At 45.7% G+C, this 18,085-nt stretch overlaps 1 protein-coding gene across 2 annotated transcripts in view; it reads right to left on the minus strand.

Annotated features, from left to right (window-relative positions):
• Ttn (titin) overlaps nucleotides 1-18,085 on the minus strand; it is a 270,353-nt gene that overhangs the window by 194,707 nt on the left and 57,561 nt on the right. Inside the window, exons 46-62 of one of the 2 annotated variants that reach the window (XM_013345840.2) lie at nucleotides 10,522-13,068; nucleotides 9,466-9,744; nucleotides 6,788-7,351; nucleotides 5,577-5,861; nucleotides 5,200-5,478; nucleotides 4,523-4,801; nucleotides 4,147-4,425; nucleotides 3,745-4,032; nucleotides 3,357-3,635; nucleotides 2,979-3,260; nucleotides 2,609-2,887; nucleotides 2,219-2,497; nucleotides 1,839-2,117; nucleotides 1,318-1,605; nucleotides 919-1,197; nucleotides 484-765; nucleotides 111-389 (exon numbers count right to left, since the gene is read on the minus strand). In XM_013345840.2, coding sequence (XP_013201294.1) covers nucleotides 111-389; nucleotides 484-765; nucleotides 919-1,197; nucleotides 1,318-1,605; nucleotides 1,839-2,117; nucleotides 2,219-2,497; nucleotides 2,609-2,887; nucleotides 2,979-3,260; nucleotides 3,357-3,635; nucleotides 3,745-4,032; nucleotides 4,147-4,425; nucleotides 4,523-4,801; nucleotides 5,200-5,478; nucleotides 5,577-5,861; nucleotides 6,788-7,351; nucleotides 9,466-9,744; nucleotides 10,522-13,068 — 7,326 coding nt within the window. The remainder of the gene's footprint in view (nucleotides 1-110; nucleotides 390-483; nucleotides 766-918; nucleotides 1,198-1,317; nucleotides 1,606-1,838; nucleotides 2,118-2,218; nucleotides 2,498-2,608; nucleotides 2,888-2,978; nucleotides 3,261-3,356; nucleotides 3,636-3,744; nucleotides 4,033-4,146; nucleotides 4,426-4,522; nucleotides 4,802-5,199; nucleotides 5,479-5,576; nucleotides 5,862-6,787; nucleotides 7,352-9,465; nucleotides 9,745-10,521; nucleotides 13,069-18,085) is intronic. The other variant, XM_013345841.1, reaches the window with a different exon arrangement.

Genomic DNA, 18,085 nt, shown 5'->3' on the forward strand with positions numbered 1-18,085 from the left:
TGGTTCAAGAAGAGGCACCTTTCAGCTCCTATTCATTTCATTGCCTGCACCTAAAGAGCGCCCAGTGTTCTGACTGGGGGGGGGGGGGCTGATCCTTGCACGTGACTGACCTTTCAAGGCCACGCGAGCGCTACAAGAGCAGCTGCCTCCTTCATTAGCTATGATGCACTGATATTCACCCACATCAGAGGGGTCACACTTGGTTATGTGCAGATAAAACACAGACATTTTCTCAGACATTGTGTACTTCTTGCCGCTTCTAATTTCCTTGCCGTTCTTCAGCCAGGTGACTTCGAGGGGCGTTGTCCCCATGACTTCGCACTCCAGCTCCACGTCGCTGCCCTTCACTACCTCCGCAGGCTCCAGCTCCCGGATAAAGGTGGGGGGCTCTACAGAGTCGAGAGGAAGACAGAGAGCGGCTTAACTCAAGGGAAGCCCCGAGTCCAGCACACAGCCCAGCTAAAGCACAGTGCCATCACGAACCTTTCACTTTCAGTTCAACGCTGCAGCTGGCGGTGCCCGCATCATTTCGAGCTTCACAGACGTAAGTCCCGCTGTTGTCTACCCTGGCATTAGAAAGCTGGAAGGTGGCTAAACCATCCACGAAGGAAATGCCGTATTTCCTCAGATCTGTTATTTCGTTCCCATCCAGATACCAAGAAACTCTGATTTCTGGAGTGCCTGTCACTTGGCATTCAAATGTGGTTGACTGTCCATTCCTCAGCACTAATACTGGGCTGGGCTTCTTAATAAACTGAGGAGGTTCTAAAGACGAGAAAAGAAAAAGAGTGGCATGCTGAATGTTTTTTTTTAAAAAAAAAAATGAAGTCCCATGACCAAAACTGTTTTCTTAATGCACTTTCCCTTCCCAAAGACAAGCTAGGCACGCAAGGAGAAGAGGCTATAGAGAGAGCGAACCTTTCACAAAGAGGGTGGCTTTGCTGCTTGCTGTGCCAACATCGTTGCTCAGCTGGCAAATGTAGGTCCCGGAGTCGGCAGCCTTGGCTGAAAAGAGCTCCAGAATGGTGGAGGTGTCGTCCTTCCAAACCGAGCGGGCCGCCCCGGGGTGCAGCTCTTTGTTATCTTTGAACCACTTTATTGTCATGGGTGCAGTGCCACCCACAAGAGCCTTCAACTGAACCCTCGTGCTGGGATTCACGTCTTGTGACTGTGGCTTCTCCACAAAGTAAGGGGGTTCTGGGATGAAAGAACAGGAAGCAGAAGGAGACAGATTTATTTTCGGACTCAATGAAGAAGAGGAGAATTAAGAAGAGCAAGGCAATAGAGTTTGGAGAGGTAGAGATCAAAATTGCCAACCTTTGACGGTCAGGTGACCGCTGCACTGGCTGTGACCTGCCTTGTTGGTGGCGGAACAAGAGTATGTGCCACTATCTGTGCCTTCAAGCTGACTTATCTCTAAGAAGGCAGTATTGTCATGAAAAGAGAATTTGTACTTGTCACTAGCTGAGATTTCTTGGTCGTCTTTGAACCACTGGATGCTGATGGGATGTGACCCGGCCACTATGCACTCTAAGTCAATAAAAGATCCTTTGATGCTGTCCATTTTCCGTAGTTTCTTGGTGAATGAGGGAGGTATAATAAGATCTATCCAACAAAGAAGCAGGAGATTTAGGTTAATCTAGCTATCTGTTCTCTCCCTTTCTCTCTTTCTTGCCCTCCCTCCGTCTCTCCCCTCTGACCACAAAGTGCTAAGGCATCAACCCAGTACCTTGCACACACGTGAACCCCCGCCCATAACCCTCTATATCCTTTTTAAATCGCACAAGAAGAAAGGCCCCTGAGATGCTCAACTCCTCTCTATGGACATCAATACCAACCTAAGACGTTAATTCTAGCCTTGCAGCTGCTTCTCCCCACGTCATTTTGGACCTCAAAAGTATATTCTCCACTATCTTTCTTCTCTGTGGAGATAATCTTCAGTATTGAGACTGTGTCGGTGACACTAATTTTGTATTTCGGACCCAGGGTAAGTTCTTGGCCATCTTTAAACCATTTGGCTATGATCTCCTTAGTCCCTGAAAATTTAACTTGCAAAGTGGCTGGGTCTCCTTGGGTGACATCTATGGACACGGCCTCCTCCGTTATGGTCGCAGGTTCTGTTGGAGACAAAAAACAGGTGTGGCTGTGAAGCGCCCCACTCAAAGGCCTGGCACCTCTGACCTTTCCCCTCCGACCTACGGCAGCTCTCAGAACCAACCTTTGACTGAGAGCAAAGCAGAACACCTCTGGATGCCTGCATCGTTTTTGGCTTGACAGACGTATTTCCCATCGTGCTTGACTTCGATGCCACTCAGGTAGAGACTAGCCACGTTGTTCTCAAACGTCATTCTTATATTGTCGCCTTCCGTGATCTCTTCGTTGTCTTTCAACCAAGTCACGGTGATGGGCAGGGAGCCTTTGAGAGTGGCCTGGAAGGCAGCTGTGCCTCCGCGGAGGGAGCTGGTGGTCTCGATCTTCTTAATGAAGGATGGGGGTTCTAGCAGAAGAATGAGTGCTCATCAGTACCAGCTCTAAGGCCAAACTGCATCTAGACACTTAAGACGTGTCTGTGTAGAAGAGCCCGGCAGTCAACTAAGCCAACACTGACCTCTTAGCGTTACCCTGGCACTGCAGGTGCTGCTGCCCACCTCGTTGGTCACCCGGCACTGGTATTCACCCGCATCTGTGCCTACAAACTTGAGGATCTGCAGGCTAACCAGCTGGTCCTGAACGAAGGTTTTATATTTCCTACCACTCCTCAGGGTCGTGTTGTCTTTGAACCAAGTGATCTCGAAGGGAGGGGTGCCTGCCACCTCAGCCAGCAGCATGACATCGTACTCCTTTAAGACTTCCATGGGCTTAAACTCCTTGGTAAAATAAGGCGATTCTACAGTAGAAGAGAAGGGCTCACATTAATGGGCAGGGATCTGGGCTACAAGTCAAAGGCTGGGTCGCACGGAGAAAACGTGAGGACAAACCTTTGACTATGACCATGCTAGTGCAGTGGTCACTGCCAGCCTCGTTTTGGGCTTCACACATGTATTCCCCGCTGTCTTCAATGGCCACGTCTGTAAGCCTTAAGACTGCGGTGGACTCCACAAAAGACATTTTGTGCTTGCTGCTCTCTCTCAGCTCTCTGTCGTTGGCAAACCATGTGATCTTAATCGGAGGGGTGCCCGTGACTCTGCAGGCTAGCTGAGTGGCATCTCCCTTCTTGAGCAGTTGTGAGGGCTCTAACTTTTCCACAAATGTCGCAGGTTCTGTGGACGGAAGGGAGTTATTAAGAAACAGCCAGAAGAGGAAAGAACTTGTGTGGGGAGAGGGTCGCACAAAGGCGTCGAGAGAAGAAGGCAAACCTTTCACAAACAAGTCTGCACTGCACTCCACACTGCCGGCAACGTTGCTGACTTTGCACGTGTATGTGCCCGAATCTGAGGTTTTCACGGCATAGAGCTCCAGGGAGCTCTCTAGAGCTTCTTTGGTGATATAGCAGCTTCCGCCAGACACCAGCTCTTTGTCACCCTTAAACCATCTGATGGTGAGCGGCGTGGATCCTTGGAAAGTGCTCTTCAGGCAGACTGCTGAACCAGGCAGGACATCCCTGGACCCTGGCTTAGTTACAAAGCTGGGTGGTTCTGAAGAATAGGGAGAAGACAGAATGTGAAGGCGTTACAAGTCTGGACCCAAGGGAGGGAGTCTTAATTTGAAATATTGGTAAAGCAGGCGACACAGTCCCTAGCCGACCTTGCACAATCAGGGCTCCGCTGCTGTCTTTGCTCCCCACGGAGTTTGTGGCCCGACAGGTGAAATTCCCTGCATCGCTCATGTCTACCCTGCTGATCTCCAAAGAGGCCGTGCCCTCCACAAACGCGATCTGGTATCTGTCCGATGCAGCAACTTCCTTGCCGTCCTTAAACCAGGAGACCCTCATGGGTAGAGAGCCAGCGATTTTACAGTCTAACCTGCAGGCACCGCTAAAGACGCTGTCCACGTTACGTAAGGGTTTGGTGAAAAACGGAGGGATGTCTCGATCTGTTCGTGGCATAAGAAAGGAAACGAGATCAACGTGGCAACACGCTCAGGGGCTCACCCTCGGCTAGTTCTGTGGGTTGTTAGAGAGATGGGTAGTTCTCTGAACATACTAACCTAACACAGTAAACGTGGTCTCACAGGAACTGCTGCCCACTTCGTTGGAAATCTCAAATGTGTACTGGCCACTATCGTGCAGCTCTGCCGAGTAAAATTTCAGCTGGGCAATGTTATTTTTGAAACTGATCCGGTACTTTTTACTAGCAGCCAAGGGCCTGCCGTCTTTGTACCACTTGGGCTTGAGTTCTGGGGTGCCTGACACTGTGTACTCCAGGGTGGCTGGGTCCCCTGCGGTCACTTGGATCAGTTCGGCTCGCTCGATGATTTTGGCAGGTTCTACAAAGGTATTAGAGAGTTAAGATTCCTTAGCATGAATCAAGGCTTAACTTGAAGTGAAAAGGCCAAGGAAGAGCTAAAATGATCCTACACGAACCTTTAACTACTAACTCCCCAACAGACGTCTGACTGCCGGCTTCGTTTTCGGCCAGGCATGTGTATTTGCCACCAAGACTAATCTGCACATCGGGGATGGTCAACACTGCAACTCCATTAGCAAAGCTCATTTTAATTTTCCCGTCTTCTTTAATGACTTCTTGGCCTTTCATCCACGTGACAGAAATGGGTTCTGAGCCTCTCACGGCAGCTTGTAAGGTAACGGTTTGTCCTGCTAGGGCTGTAAAATCGTCGACTTTCTTGACGAAGGTTGGTGGTTCTAGTTAAGGAAGAGAGCACACACAAGCGTCAGTTCCCAAACAATGGGCTCCATCCGGCTACACGCTTCCCTTGTCCAACACAACCGTCACACAGCACTTGGTTGTTAGAAAGAAGAAGGAGAGTACATGAAGAATTAGCAATTCCATTCAAGAGAGGCACAGAATGTAAATGTTTATCAGAAAATAAAATGACATTTTATGTAATTTCCTTTTGTTATCAGATAATAAATATTTCTATTCACATCAAGACAAAGACTGAGTGAAAGCTCTGGGCCCAAGTTCAAATTATGACAAAACACATTTTAAAGGTTAGAAGAAGAGAACAAATACACTTTCTTGTTATGGATGAAGAAAGCTATTTGGAACAGCTTATTAGACAAACGCCCCACACACTAACCTTTCAACAAGTGTGTCGCGACGCAGCCACACTTTCCAACTTCGTTAGCAACTACGCATTCGTAATCACCCACGTCCGCGCTATTGAAAGATGCGATTTCCAGAAACACAAAAGACTTCTGAGCGAACACCCTGTACTTTTTACTACTTCGAATTTGCTTCTTATCTTTAAACCAGCTAATTTCAAAGGGCCCCGTGCCTGCGATTTCACACTGAAGGAGCGCATTCGCCCCGCGCACTATGTCTGCCGGCTCAAGCGCTCTGATGAACGAAGGCGGTTCTACAAAGGCACGAGAGCACAGCGTGAGTTGTGAGCTATGAGAAAACCAAAGGGGAAATTTCTCAGCGAAATGAAGAGCGGAAACTCAGGAAACAAACCTTTGATAACTACTTCCGTGCTGCAACTGTCACTGCCCACGTCATTGGTGGCTTCGCAGGAATAGGTCCCGCTGTCGTCGACCTTGACATCAGTGATGTCGAGGATCGCCTCAGAATTGTTCACAAAAGACATTCGGACTGTATTACTTTCACTAAGCTCTTTGTTATTCTTGAACCAGGTGACCTGGATGACAGGGGAGCCTTTCAGCTTGCAATGGAGGCGTGCTGATTCACCCGGGAGCATTAAGTAAGAGGGATCGACCTTCTTCACGAAGGACGGTGGTTCTACATGACGTGTATAAAAAAAAAGGAAAGAGAAAAGATGGAGATAATGACTGAAGCATGCACACCACAAAAGAAAAGCAGACGCACGTGACAAAAGACAGAGCATCCAGAAAACACCTTCACGAGACTTCTGAACAAGTCATGAAGCACCCAGCCTCCCCTTCGCTCTGAACCACTTCCCCATCTCTTGGTAAAAAGAAAAGAGACACAAGCAAGCAGACTATATCTATATGAAGAGCAATTTTCTGAACGCAGACATCAATAACAGGCATGCTAACATGGATGGGGGTAGGGTATCCCACCAGCTTTCAACCTACACAAAGAGCTGCAGGCAACCAAGACATGCTGAGGGCAGGAGAAGTGGTCTTCCTCGGAGAAGAGCACATCAATTGGATATTCCGTATCAAATGGTTTTAGTAGTGAAAACACATGTACAAATATTATGATACAGACAGAGCAGGTTGTAGTTATCGATTTAGGAATATATGTGTGTGTGTGACAAAAATTAATGAGGAAAGAGGCTATGGATTTGAAAGAGAGAAAGGAGGGTGGTATGGGAGGGTATGGGGAGAGGAATGGGAATGGAGGAAGAAAGCAATGATAATTTCGAAAAAGAAACAATTTAAAAATAAGATGGTTAGGAGTTATTTTAATAACTAATTCTTAGAAGAAATTGTGAGCAAGATTTGTTAACTGCTTTTTTAAAAGAGCCAAACCAAGTGAATTCTAAAGAAGATTACACACAAATAAAAATAACAAAAAAAAAAAAAAAAGCCAACCAGATGATGTCAGGACTTTCCCAGACCCAGAGGTTTGCCTTAGGAGTTAAATTGGGAACAAAGGGTCCGGGTGGTACAGCTAACAATCTTTCTTCTAAGACTTCCTTGTGGACAAGGAGGTGGCAGATGGCTGCCCGGCACTCTTACCTCTCACAGTGACTGTGGCGGATGAGGAGCTGCTCCCAGCCTCATTAGAAGCTGTACACGTATAGGTCCCAGAATCTTTTAGTTTGGCTAGAGGAATCTCAAGCGACGCTATTTTATCTTCAAAATAGATCTTGTAATCTTTCCCAGCCGGCAGTTTTTGACCGTCCTTGCTCCACGAGACCGTGACTTTCCTGTCTTCATCTACTTGGCACTCGAGGTGGATCTTCTTATTGATAGCCGACTGCACGGTCTCTAACTCTTTAATGAAGTGGGGTTTGTCAATGATGGTCAACTCTGCCTGGCAGATATCGGCTCCAAATTTGTTGGAAGCCTTACAAGAGTAAACCCCCCTGTCCTGAACGGCAAGGTTGGAGAGCTCTAAACTGTGTTTGTTGTCTGCGTCCGTGATCCGGCAGGTAGGTGACGGTGAAAGGGCACTGCCGTCTTTCTGCCAGATGGTCTCGATCACGGGAGTCCCTGACACCGTGCAAAGGAACTTGGCTGTCTTACCCACGAAGGCTGTAAGGGACTTGGGTCTGGAGAGAAAGGTTGGTGGGTAGGCCTCTGCAAAGAGAAAGGTTTGCACGTTACATGTAGTCTCCGTTGAAGCTCTCCAGGTCTTGCTGAAATTACACGTTCTAAGACAGAGAAAAGATAAGTTATGCCTTCAGGTGAACACAAGACCTTATCTTAAACAACAGTGCGGTGAAAAGACCCAAGACGATGAAAGAAAGGGATGAGCACTCTTGACAGATTGTTTCTAGCTAAGAGAGAACAAACGTTCTAAAGCTCTGTTCAGAGGGTCAATAGGCGCGAGGATTTGATCAGCAGGCTAGCTGGTATTTTAATTTTGTAAATTAGAAGACCAGAAAGAAGGTGTAAAAAAAAAAAACCATACACATGAGTTGGCTGAAGATGGGGTAAGACAGCACAGAACTTTACACAGGTCTTTCTAACCCTCTGATAAATGCCAGATCCTTAAATTACTTAACTTCAAATGCACCCCCCCCCTAATTTACACTTATAAAAATATTTCACAGCAAAAGCTTCCTATCTCTGTTCTCCATTCTGAAGCAAAGTTTTAGGGTCCGTTCCTGCTGATAATAGACATAGACTCTACCTCCTTGTTCTTTGCTCCTGTGGCTGAAGCCCCATTATTGAGCTGGGTTAATTTGGGTCAAGAAAATTCTGAACTGTCATTGAGGATAATGCCACCAGGGAGGAAAGCCCAGGGGGCCTGAACCCCTACAGGCATCAAAGGAAAGGCTGCCAGTGGGGCAAAAAAAAGTCTTCCCCAGGGAGGAGCACACCAAATGGTTATCCATACCGAACAGTCAGATCTGAAAATATACAAGTCACATTATACAGACTGAACAGGTTTTATTTAGGAATATATATATACATATATATATGTATATGTATATATTCATGTAACAACAATTAGTGAAAAGATAGGCCATGAATAATAAAAATAGTAAAGGAGAAGTAAGTAAGAGGGGAAGGAGTGAAGAATAGGTTAAGCTATGTAATTATATTAATCTCAAAAAAAATGAAAAAAAAAAGAATGCCAATCTTGGCTGTATAGAAACATTTTGGCTCCAGACTGAAAACCAACCTAGCTGGATCACCATAGGCAGCTTCCTTAGAATTTCAAAGATTTTTGGTTCTGTGATAAAGTCACAGAGTAAAAAAGATGCTTCAAAGAACTCTTTTTCTTTTCCTGGGTTGAATGAGTGGCTCCTTTCCCCTAATATTCTCACGGAGTAAGACACCACCCAAGAGCAGCCCTCCTCCCCAAGGACCCTCCCTTCCGTCAGCATCTGAGGCCTCCATTAAGAAGAGAAGGGGAGGGGAGGGAAGGAAGAAAGGAAGGGAGGGAGGGAGGGAGGGAGGCAGAGTGAAGGAAAGGGAAAAGGACAGACAGACTGATTTTCTTTTTCTTTTCTTTTCTTTTGTGGCTCAGTTAGGAAACTGAGAATGGAGTATTTTGTAGTTGCCCTAATTTTAAAGTTAGCAATGAAGGCTGGCGCAAGCATCCTCATTCAAAGCCCTGTTTTAGCCCCTGTCTTTGTGTGAGACTTTGTTTAACTTTAACTGTATAGTCTGAGTTTTTGTAATTCTGGTTTTATTTGGAACTCTGTTTCTGATTGGTTATTTGGGTTCATATTAATGATGGAGGTTTTTGATGGTTTTTGTTTTGTTTTTGAGACAGGGTTTTTCTAGGTAGTCCTGGCTGTCCTGGAACTCACTCTGTAGACCAGGCTGGCCTTGAACTCAGATATCCACCTGTCTCTGCTCCCTAGGATTCAAGGCCTGTGCTAGGATTAAAGGCGTGTGCCATCACCACCTGGCTATTTATTTATTTGTATTTATTTATTTTTGTAGCACCAAACACTCCTGAAAAGTTTCTTATTAAGGAGGCAGTCAGGCTCATTTGATAACTTAACACCTCCCTCCCCCTATCTCCTGCCCCCACAAATAAAGGAACGTTTGCTTCGGCTGCTGATCGAAACGTGACTACAAAGGACAACCTGTCCCCCATCCCCTCTGGGCTTCTTAGTCGACGTGATAGCACGGTGGATCTCCAGCTGGTGACGCTCTCGGCACCTGGACACAAGGCAACACACGCCACCAGCTGAACTGAGATGCCAGCACCCACGCCAGTGCGCGGCGTTTACCTGTGACCGTGAGCGTGGCCGTGCAGCTGACACTGCCGTACTCGTTGGAAGCTTTGCAGGTGTACTCGCCGCAATCCACAACCTGGGTCCTCAGGATTTCCAGGCTGGAGACGTAATTCGAAGACCGAATGGAACACTTGTCACTCTCGTAGATCTCTCTGCCGGCTTTGAACCACTGGAACCGGACGTTGGGGGCACCTTGGATCTCACAGGTGAATTTGGCCAGGTGACCCAGAGCCACCTCCAGGGGCTCAATTCTCCGCTTGATCACAGGGGCCGCTGCGAAGGGAAGCAGAGGCCATTAGCATGCCACCTTGTCAGGCATCCCACATTCTTCTTGCAGACTAACTTTTGTCGCTGTTAACGAAATAAAACAGGTGAAATTGGTGAGGCGGGTTGCGGCAGTCTAGGACATGTGACTGGAAGATGAGCATGGTCGTGAAAGCAGAAACAAGAAAGGTCAAAAAGCAGCAGCTTGTGACAATCCTGACTGTTACTCAGCAGTGAACTGGGGAGGGTAGCTACGGAAACGAGACGTGATGCTTTGGGTGTGCATGCATAACCACGGGGCGTGTCGCTCAAATCCACCACGCTGACCAAGAGCTGAAATTAAGGTGAAACCACGAAACATCAGCTGAAGGGGTGAGGTGAGACGGAAGCTAATAAACAGAAATAGACACAGGGAGACGACTAATCATGGTTATCTGGAGTTTAGAGAAGAGCCTGGCGATTTCAGAACGCCCATGTACCGAGAAGGTTCTATTACTTGTTATCAAAGCACTTTCATACGAAAACATTTTTATCATTATAAAACATATGAGAATGTTTTACTTAAGAAAATCGGTAGCAGCGTGGCTATGAAAATGCTCTGCCTAACGAGGCAGTCGGAGAGAAATGTAAGCTAATAACCATGATTACATGCACTTCTTTCCTCCCTGTTCTAAGTAGCTGGCATTCTGGAAAAGAGACAGATAAGTGAGGCTTCAGCGGTGAGCCCTAAACCATCACAACTCAGTGGGTATTAGAGCCGGGTCCCTTTAATCCCCGACGTCCAACCTCTTCCTCCGACAGTGAGCTTTGCTGATGTCCTTGCTTTTCCACTGTCGTTTGAAGCCTCACAGATATACTCTCCCTCATCCTCTGCCGCTACCGTGTCGAGGACCAGAGTGTAGTCATTCTGTTCTTGTAAACGCTTGAACTTTGTGTCTGTTGACAGCAGTTTCCCCTTGAAATACCAGTTCACCTCCTGAGCATTTGATATGGAGGATGTAAAGCGGACAGACCCGCCTTCCTCAGAAATGGCATCCACTAAGGGTTTAAGTACAGTAGGGCACTCGTCGGCTAAGGTACCATCTGTTTCTTGTGACTTTACTGTACCAGCCTTCTGGGTGCTGCTCTCTTCTGCTGCTTTCAGAGTCTCAGCCTGTGCTCCCTCATCAGCATCTCCATCTTTAAACTGACTTTCCACACTCAGACAACTGACCTGGTCTTGGGAAACGAGATACTCGGGTTCAGCTTCTGGTTCTACAATGACCTCAACTTGTTCTACCTCCGAAGAGTGGTCTGTTCCACCCTGCACACCTAGTTTGGCTTCTTCCTGAATTCTCGGATCCTCTGCTGTTAGGATGTTTATTTCTTCACATATGATGGAGCACAAGGCATCCCTGAGCTCCGTCCTCAGGTTAGCCATCTGTGGATCTATGTCGTCAATAGCGACGGTTAACTCCTTGCTCAGTGACTTCACTGAGGTAATAAGGTAGGTGCAGAGGATGCGTTTGGGCTCCTGAGTGAGGTCTACAGCCTTGACCTCCACCTTGTCAATGCCTCTCAGCCACTCAGAGAAAAGACTGCCTTGCTCATTGGCCACTGCAGCTTGCAAAGCCCTGCGGACCTGGGTTTTCAGGTGTAATCGCTGCTCTTCCGGAATAGCGGGAAACAAAGTTTCCTTAGCGAGCAGGTCACTTCCCTGAACCTCCATCACTCCCTTGACTGCCTCGGGCTCTTTCTTAGGCTTAGAGGTTTGGCTAGTGGGCCCCACCACGTCCCCTGCTTGCTCTTCCTTGAGTAGGACCTGCTTCTCCTCAAGTGCTAGCGAGAAGCTCAGGGACCTGCCTTCCTCGGAGCTCTCTGCAACACCTCGCCCTGCGCTTTCTAGGGGCTCTATAGTCGCCAGCAGGATTTCGCTGCCTTCTGTGCATGTGTGTTCAAAAGGGACTTGGGGCTCAAAGTGCACATTCGAGATGGCAACCTCAGGACCCTCTAGACTTTCCACATGGCCCTCAGCTACATCCTGACACAGGAGGAGAGCTCTTTGCTCTTTGTCCACTTCAGAGACAATCTCTTCTCCTGACTGAAGTGCTTCGTCAGCCACAGAGGAAGGAAGTGAATGACCAGGAGCCGCTGGCGGAGAGCATGGGGGGATGTTTGCAGGCTCTTGGAACTGTGGAGTATCTTCTCTGGGAAGGGTTCCCTGAGGGTGGACAGTCTGCATCTGTAAAGGAGGAGGTGGCTCTCTGTCCAGCTGTGTGTGAACATTACCATCAACGGGAGGAAGCTCCCCAGTGCTCTCGGGAGGGTGCAGCTTCTGAGCCTCTATAGTCACCCCGGTACTCAGTTCACTATTGTCAATGTCATGCTCATAAGAAAGCTTCAGCTTTTCTTCTGCCATTGTAGCAGCTTCTGGAATGGCATCCTTGACAAAAGCTGTGGCTTCCTGCTGCGAATCAAATGCCTGAACTGAAAGGCCCCTTGCGGATGTTTCCAGAAGATCCCCAGGAACTCCCGATGTCGACTCTGTTTTGCAGGAGGAGTCTGTCACATCCGTGTCCTCCAGAAGGACAAGAAGCTCTGCGGCGCAGGTGGCCTCGCCCCACATGTTCTTGGCCTTACAGACGTACAGGCCACTGTCTTCCCTCTGGGGGTCGTTAACAATGAAGGTCCCAGAGCCATCAGGATTGTGAATGATGGTGTAACACACATTGGTAAAAAGCGGTACGTTTCCTCTGAACCACAAGACGGTAGGGGCGGGTTCTCCATGCACCAGATACTCAAAGACAGCAGGGATCCCTGGAGCACACTGGACTGGTTTTAACTCCTTGAAGAAGTAAGGAGGACAAGGCCCCTCAGACTCCTCCTGAGCTTTCTTCACTTCTGATTCCACGCCTTTGGACCTCTCCCCTTTGGGGGTTATTTTTAGATAGGCGCTACACACTGTTTTCCCGTATTCATTACTGGCCATGCAGGTGTACTCTCCCTCATCCTCAAATCTGGTGAACAGAATGATCAGGCTGTGGTTATCCCCATCAAAGACAAATTTGTAGTCGGCAGAAGGGGTTAACAGCACCCCATTAAAGAACCACTGAATTTTAGGCTTAGGGCAGCCAATGACAGTAACAGACAATTTAGCTACATCTTCAATGCTTATTTCAGCATCTGATATTTCTCTGATGAAAACCGGGGCCATGCCTTCCTGTCTGGAGTCAAACTGAGTGGAATGAGCTGCAGGCTCAGATAAAAGTTCAAGTGTTTCATTCACGTTATGGAAGTGAAGATCAGAACTATAGGTTGGAAATTCTTCCTTGGCAGACAGAGTACTAGCAATCTCTGTGTGGAGAAAAATTATTATGATATTATGATAAGATTTTGCTTAACAAATAGTATCAACCAAAGAATGAGATACCGATTACCAGCCTTCTGCATTGGAATCAGACTATGGTTAGATTAATTTATCCAAAAACACATTCTTAAATTTTCTTAGCCTGCTATGGGAGCTCAAACAGCTGTAACTACTGCACCAAAGCAACTCTCTGTCCAATTCATCTGGTAGGGTTTACAAATGTAAAGTTTGAAGAAATACCAGATAAATATTTATAAATCATAAATCCAGGATTATTTACATCAACTTCTAAAAAATGCATAGAACTGTTATGTTAAGTTTTCTTGAATCTAATGATTGATTGTTTTCAAAGAAAAAAATATGTTTTAGTTAGTACTTCTAACTGTATATCAACAGCAATAGTAACAAAAGTGGGGACCTACATCAGTAATCCTAGCACTTGGAAGGATGAGGCAGGAGGATTTCCAGTTCAAGGTCAGCTTGAGGTCTTTCCTGTATCAGACTACAGGAAAGGTTTGCTTCCAACTCCTGAAGGAGCCACTGTTGTCTATTACTAGAAAATTGGGCCTCCCTCATTCAAGTGACTAGTCAAAGTACTTTAAGAAATGCTCTTCGAGCTGATGAGGGAGGGGGACTTGATCGGGGGAAGGGGAGGGAAATGGGAGGCTGTGGCGGGGAGGAGGCAGAAATCTTTAATAAATAAATAAATTTAAAAAAAAGAAATGTTTTAAAATAAGACAATAGTTAAGGAAACAGAGAAAGCAGGAATAAGAGACAATGATGCCAGTATCAAAATGTTGGTGATAATTTATTGTGTAAGTCAGTTGTACAGCATTATTGAAGTAACACACATTCTGTCAACACTATCACAACCAAGTGAGAGACATGTAGTCTAACGAAAGGAAGCTGATTCTTCATTCAGTCTTCTGATGAAGTAGGACTGCCCTGTTACTCGTAGGTTTATTGCCTAAATGAAAGGTAGTTTTGCCGTGCTATTAAACACTTCCCTCTCGCTCCACATTGGTGTCTTAATTTCTTACTGGTCTAGACTTTCAGTACGGGAAGGCAGGCCTTGGGTCTGCAGGCTGTAAAACACTAGTAAAACTTGTCTGCAGCACGTGGGATATTTACTAAGCTACTTGGGAGTGTCCCCAAGAAACCACTGATTGACTGCATACACTTAAAAGACCAAAGGTGGCCACTTAGCTTTGGGTCTGCGCTGGGTGCATTAGCTTCCCCTTCTCTTAATTCCCCAAAATGACTGCAAATAGAATGGATGGGATATAGTTAAAGTGCCCTGAATTGACAATATGTTAAAATATTTTCAAAAGTTTCCCCTATTTCAAAACACTCTCTCTCTCTCTCTCTCTCTCTCTCTCTCTCTCTCTCTCTCTCATTACTATGGCAGGCTTTAAAACTGGGTGTCATGGAGTCAGAAAGTTCTATTTGACTACCGTGAGTGTGGGGGAAACTTACTTTCTTCTTTCAGCTATTGTTATTCAACACATCTTCAAGTTCAACGCGTCTCAGACTAGTGGAATCATCATGAGAAAATCTAATAAAGCTTTCCTTATGTGAATGTGTGTTTACTTAAAAATCAACAAATAGGAAAGCGTTTTCTGCCTCTATTTTCACCACTCTTCTGGGTTTTGAATGTGATTGTGTTTATAATATGTGGTAAGTGTGCTTGTCATGTTGGCTATGACACATACAGCATATGACTAAATGTAGAAACGACTCCTAAGTGCCCTTGCTACAGAACTAGCTTTACCAGAGTCAGCTTGACAGTGGTGTGGTCTATTATATCCAACTTCTTATCAAAAAGGCATTTGGTACTCTCTGGTAGAAGCAAAAATCATTGTTCCACACTTGTTTATCACTGGATGATGGTCACTCAAAACAAAGACATTTAAAAAACAATTGGAGGAGACAATCAGCTCTCCCTATTTCCTACACATGCTTTTAATCTTCTGGTTTGGAGGATGAAAAGTAATTTCCGTTGCAAGAATAACATCAACGGATGAAAGGAACAATAAATATGGTAGCTCTAAGAATTCTTATGGAAATTAAATCTGAAATAAATGTTGTATGTTTGATAACCAATATTAATATGGCTAATACAATCATGGACCTTAAATACTGCATACTCAGGCATACTCATTCCCTCAACTGTTTTCTCATCTGCTACAAACTGAAACTCCCTGTCTTAGTTTTGTCACCACTAGGTGACAAAGAAGCTTGCTGTTGACTATAACCTCTGAGGTCTTTAGATATAATTCTACATTTTTATGTAAGAAAACTGACTTTTTTCACTTATTATGTCTTATATGCAAAGATTAAGGTCCACATTGGTTTACAGCCACAATATTAAAACATTATCAATTAGTAAAATTGAAGAATAAAATTAAAATTCACTGTATAAACATAAATATCCTACTGGAATTTGAATGTTTATTAATATATAGTTAGTTTTAAAGATTAAAATTTTATAAAAATAATAAGAAAACTTACTCTACTGCCATATATATGTGTGTGTGTGTGTGTATATATATATATATATATATATATATATATCCTTTAACAAAAATTACCATAGTGTCTCTATTAGAGATCCTGACATTGACATATAGTTAAAAATTCATATGTAGATGAAATGTTAATACCCCCAGGTTGATGATAGATCAATGCTGCACTTACACTTGATGCACAAAATGAGAAAATAAAATATTTTCAAATGTGGAAAGACCATTATCTGTATGTTTTCCCTGCAAATGTTTAAAAAAAAATCTGTAGAGACTTTGGTCCCTTCAAAACCAGTGCAAACACTCAAGAGAAATAGTAAAGATGAAGATATCTCTTAAAAGCAAACCTCATTATCAAGATCGCAACACAAACAGATTATGATGTTGGCTACCATTTGAACAAAGCTGGTTTGTTTCTTGCTTTGCCATCGTGCATCTGAGTAAATCAACACAGGTTTGTCTAAATGTGAAGAGGCTTAGTGTTCAAAAATGACTTAGGGTCAGGGGGTGTTTTCTCTTACCAGCTTCTCTACGCTCTCATCCAGTATGGTCACCTTCCCTCCTGCTGTGCACCTGCCAGTGACCTGCTAAAAGAGAATTCTCAGACCCCCTGTGGAGGAGCGGTCGCAGAAAAGGAGAAACACAAACAGTTGGGTAGCCACAGAGGTGTTTAATTGTGCTAGATGGAACACACAGTGTAACTGACAGTGATGGTTTTTGTGTTCAGACCACAGAATATTTACATGCAATATAAAGATGAGATTTCTGCACAGAAAGACCACATCTCCAAGGGGCTTCGGGGTCACAATCCAAATATAAAGGTTACATCTGGAAGGTTGCTAATTCATAGATACTGACAGTGCCTGAGGCCCTGAGAAATCCCACTTTAAGAAAGGGTGAGGACGGCTGAGCTCCTAGCCTCTCCTGAATTGTTCGTAGCTACACAGCTATACTCTCCCCCATCACTTTTCAGTAAGCCTGTTATGAACAGATGGTGGAACCCTATGCCACTTTCCTCAGCACTGAACCTTGATCCTTGGACCAATTTTCCATCCTTGAACCAAGAGACTGTGGGTCTCGGAGAACCACGAACTAAACACTGGAAATACGCCGCTGTCCCTAAAGGAGCGTGACAATCCGAGACACCTTTGATAAACCTGGGAGGGCCCTCTACCACCTGGAATTCAAAAAAACTGTCTGCGTATTTGTTCCTTAAGAGTAATTCCTCCTTCTGACTGCTTAAAGTCACTTTGCTTGTCCTTGGGGTCACCGCAGAGACTGGTGACCCAGAGCCAGAGTCTCCCATGGTGAGGAAGCCTCGGCAAATGGCTTCTCCTGAGCTGTTCAGAGCTCTGCACCTGTATGTCGCACTGTCTGAAGGGCTGATGTCTCTGATTTTAAGGCTATGTCTGCCTTTCTCCTCACTGATGACGTACTTCATGCCATCCGGCTCAATGCACATGTACTCCTTATACCATTTGACTTCTGGCGTAGGGATGCCTATGACGGAACATTTGAACACGGCATCGGAGTTTTCTGGAATCTTAAAATCACAGATGGGTGTTATAAAACGAGGAGGCATTTCAAAGGCTTCTAAATCAATGTTAAAATCGGTGCCTTCTTCCCCTCGGGACGCCGGGCTGGGATCTACTAGATGCCGTGGAAGGATATCTAAACTCACAATCATGCTCTTATGGTCAGGAGTAAATTCAGGGACCGTGACGATCTTCACCTGCCTCTCAAATTCCGTCACATCTTTCTCACTTAATTCCACCTCCAGGACAATCTCTTGAGGGGACGGTGTTCTTGAGGAGCTGGCGTTTTCCAAGTCAAACTCCATGACGTGCTGGTGCATCACTGGCGGTGGGAGAGCCACAGCCCTCTCCTCTTGGGGTATGACGTCTACATTCGCAAAGCTTTTCGCCTCCCCGATGATGTTGACCGCATGGCACAGGTACTCTCCCCCATCTCCTTTCCGAACGTTAGAAATTTCTAAAGACCACACATTGCCCACCCTTTCCATCTTGATTCTGTCATCCGGCTCCAGCAAAGATTTATTTCTGTACCATTTCACACCGGGGGCCGGGAGACCCTCAACTTCAACGATGAAGCCTAACGTTGTATTTTCATAGATCTTCCTTCTGCTTAGCGGTTCGATAAAAGATGGAGGCGTTTCGTTGTCTTTGGGTTCGATGGCTTCACTAGGTGTGCCGAATGAATCTGAACGCCATATTTCGGAAGAGGAACTCCTCTCTTCTGTAGGCGTATGGAAATGTTCGTTTGGTGTGCTGTCTTCCCTCTCTATTTTTGACAGGTTCGTGCTTACATTTCTACTATGGTTTGGTCCTCTAGTAGGAATAAAATCTCTCTCTAGTCTCTCTCCTAGAGGAGTGGAGTATCTCTCTAGAGCCTCCCCTGGGGGAGTGGAGAATCTCTCTAGAGCCTCCCCTGGGGGAGTGGAGAATCTCTCTAGAGCCTCCCC

This window comes from Microtus ochrogaster, chromosome 4, assembly GCF_000317375.1.
Source record: "Microtus ochrogaster isolate Prairie Vole_2 chromosome 4, MicOch1.0, whole genome shotgun sequence".
Classification (NCBI taxonomy): Eukaryota; Metazoa; Chordata; class Mammalia; order Rodentia; family Cricetidae; genus Microtus; species Microtus ochrogaster.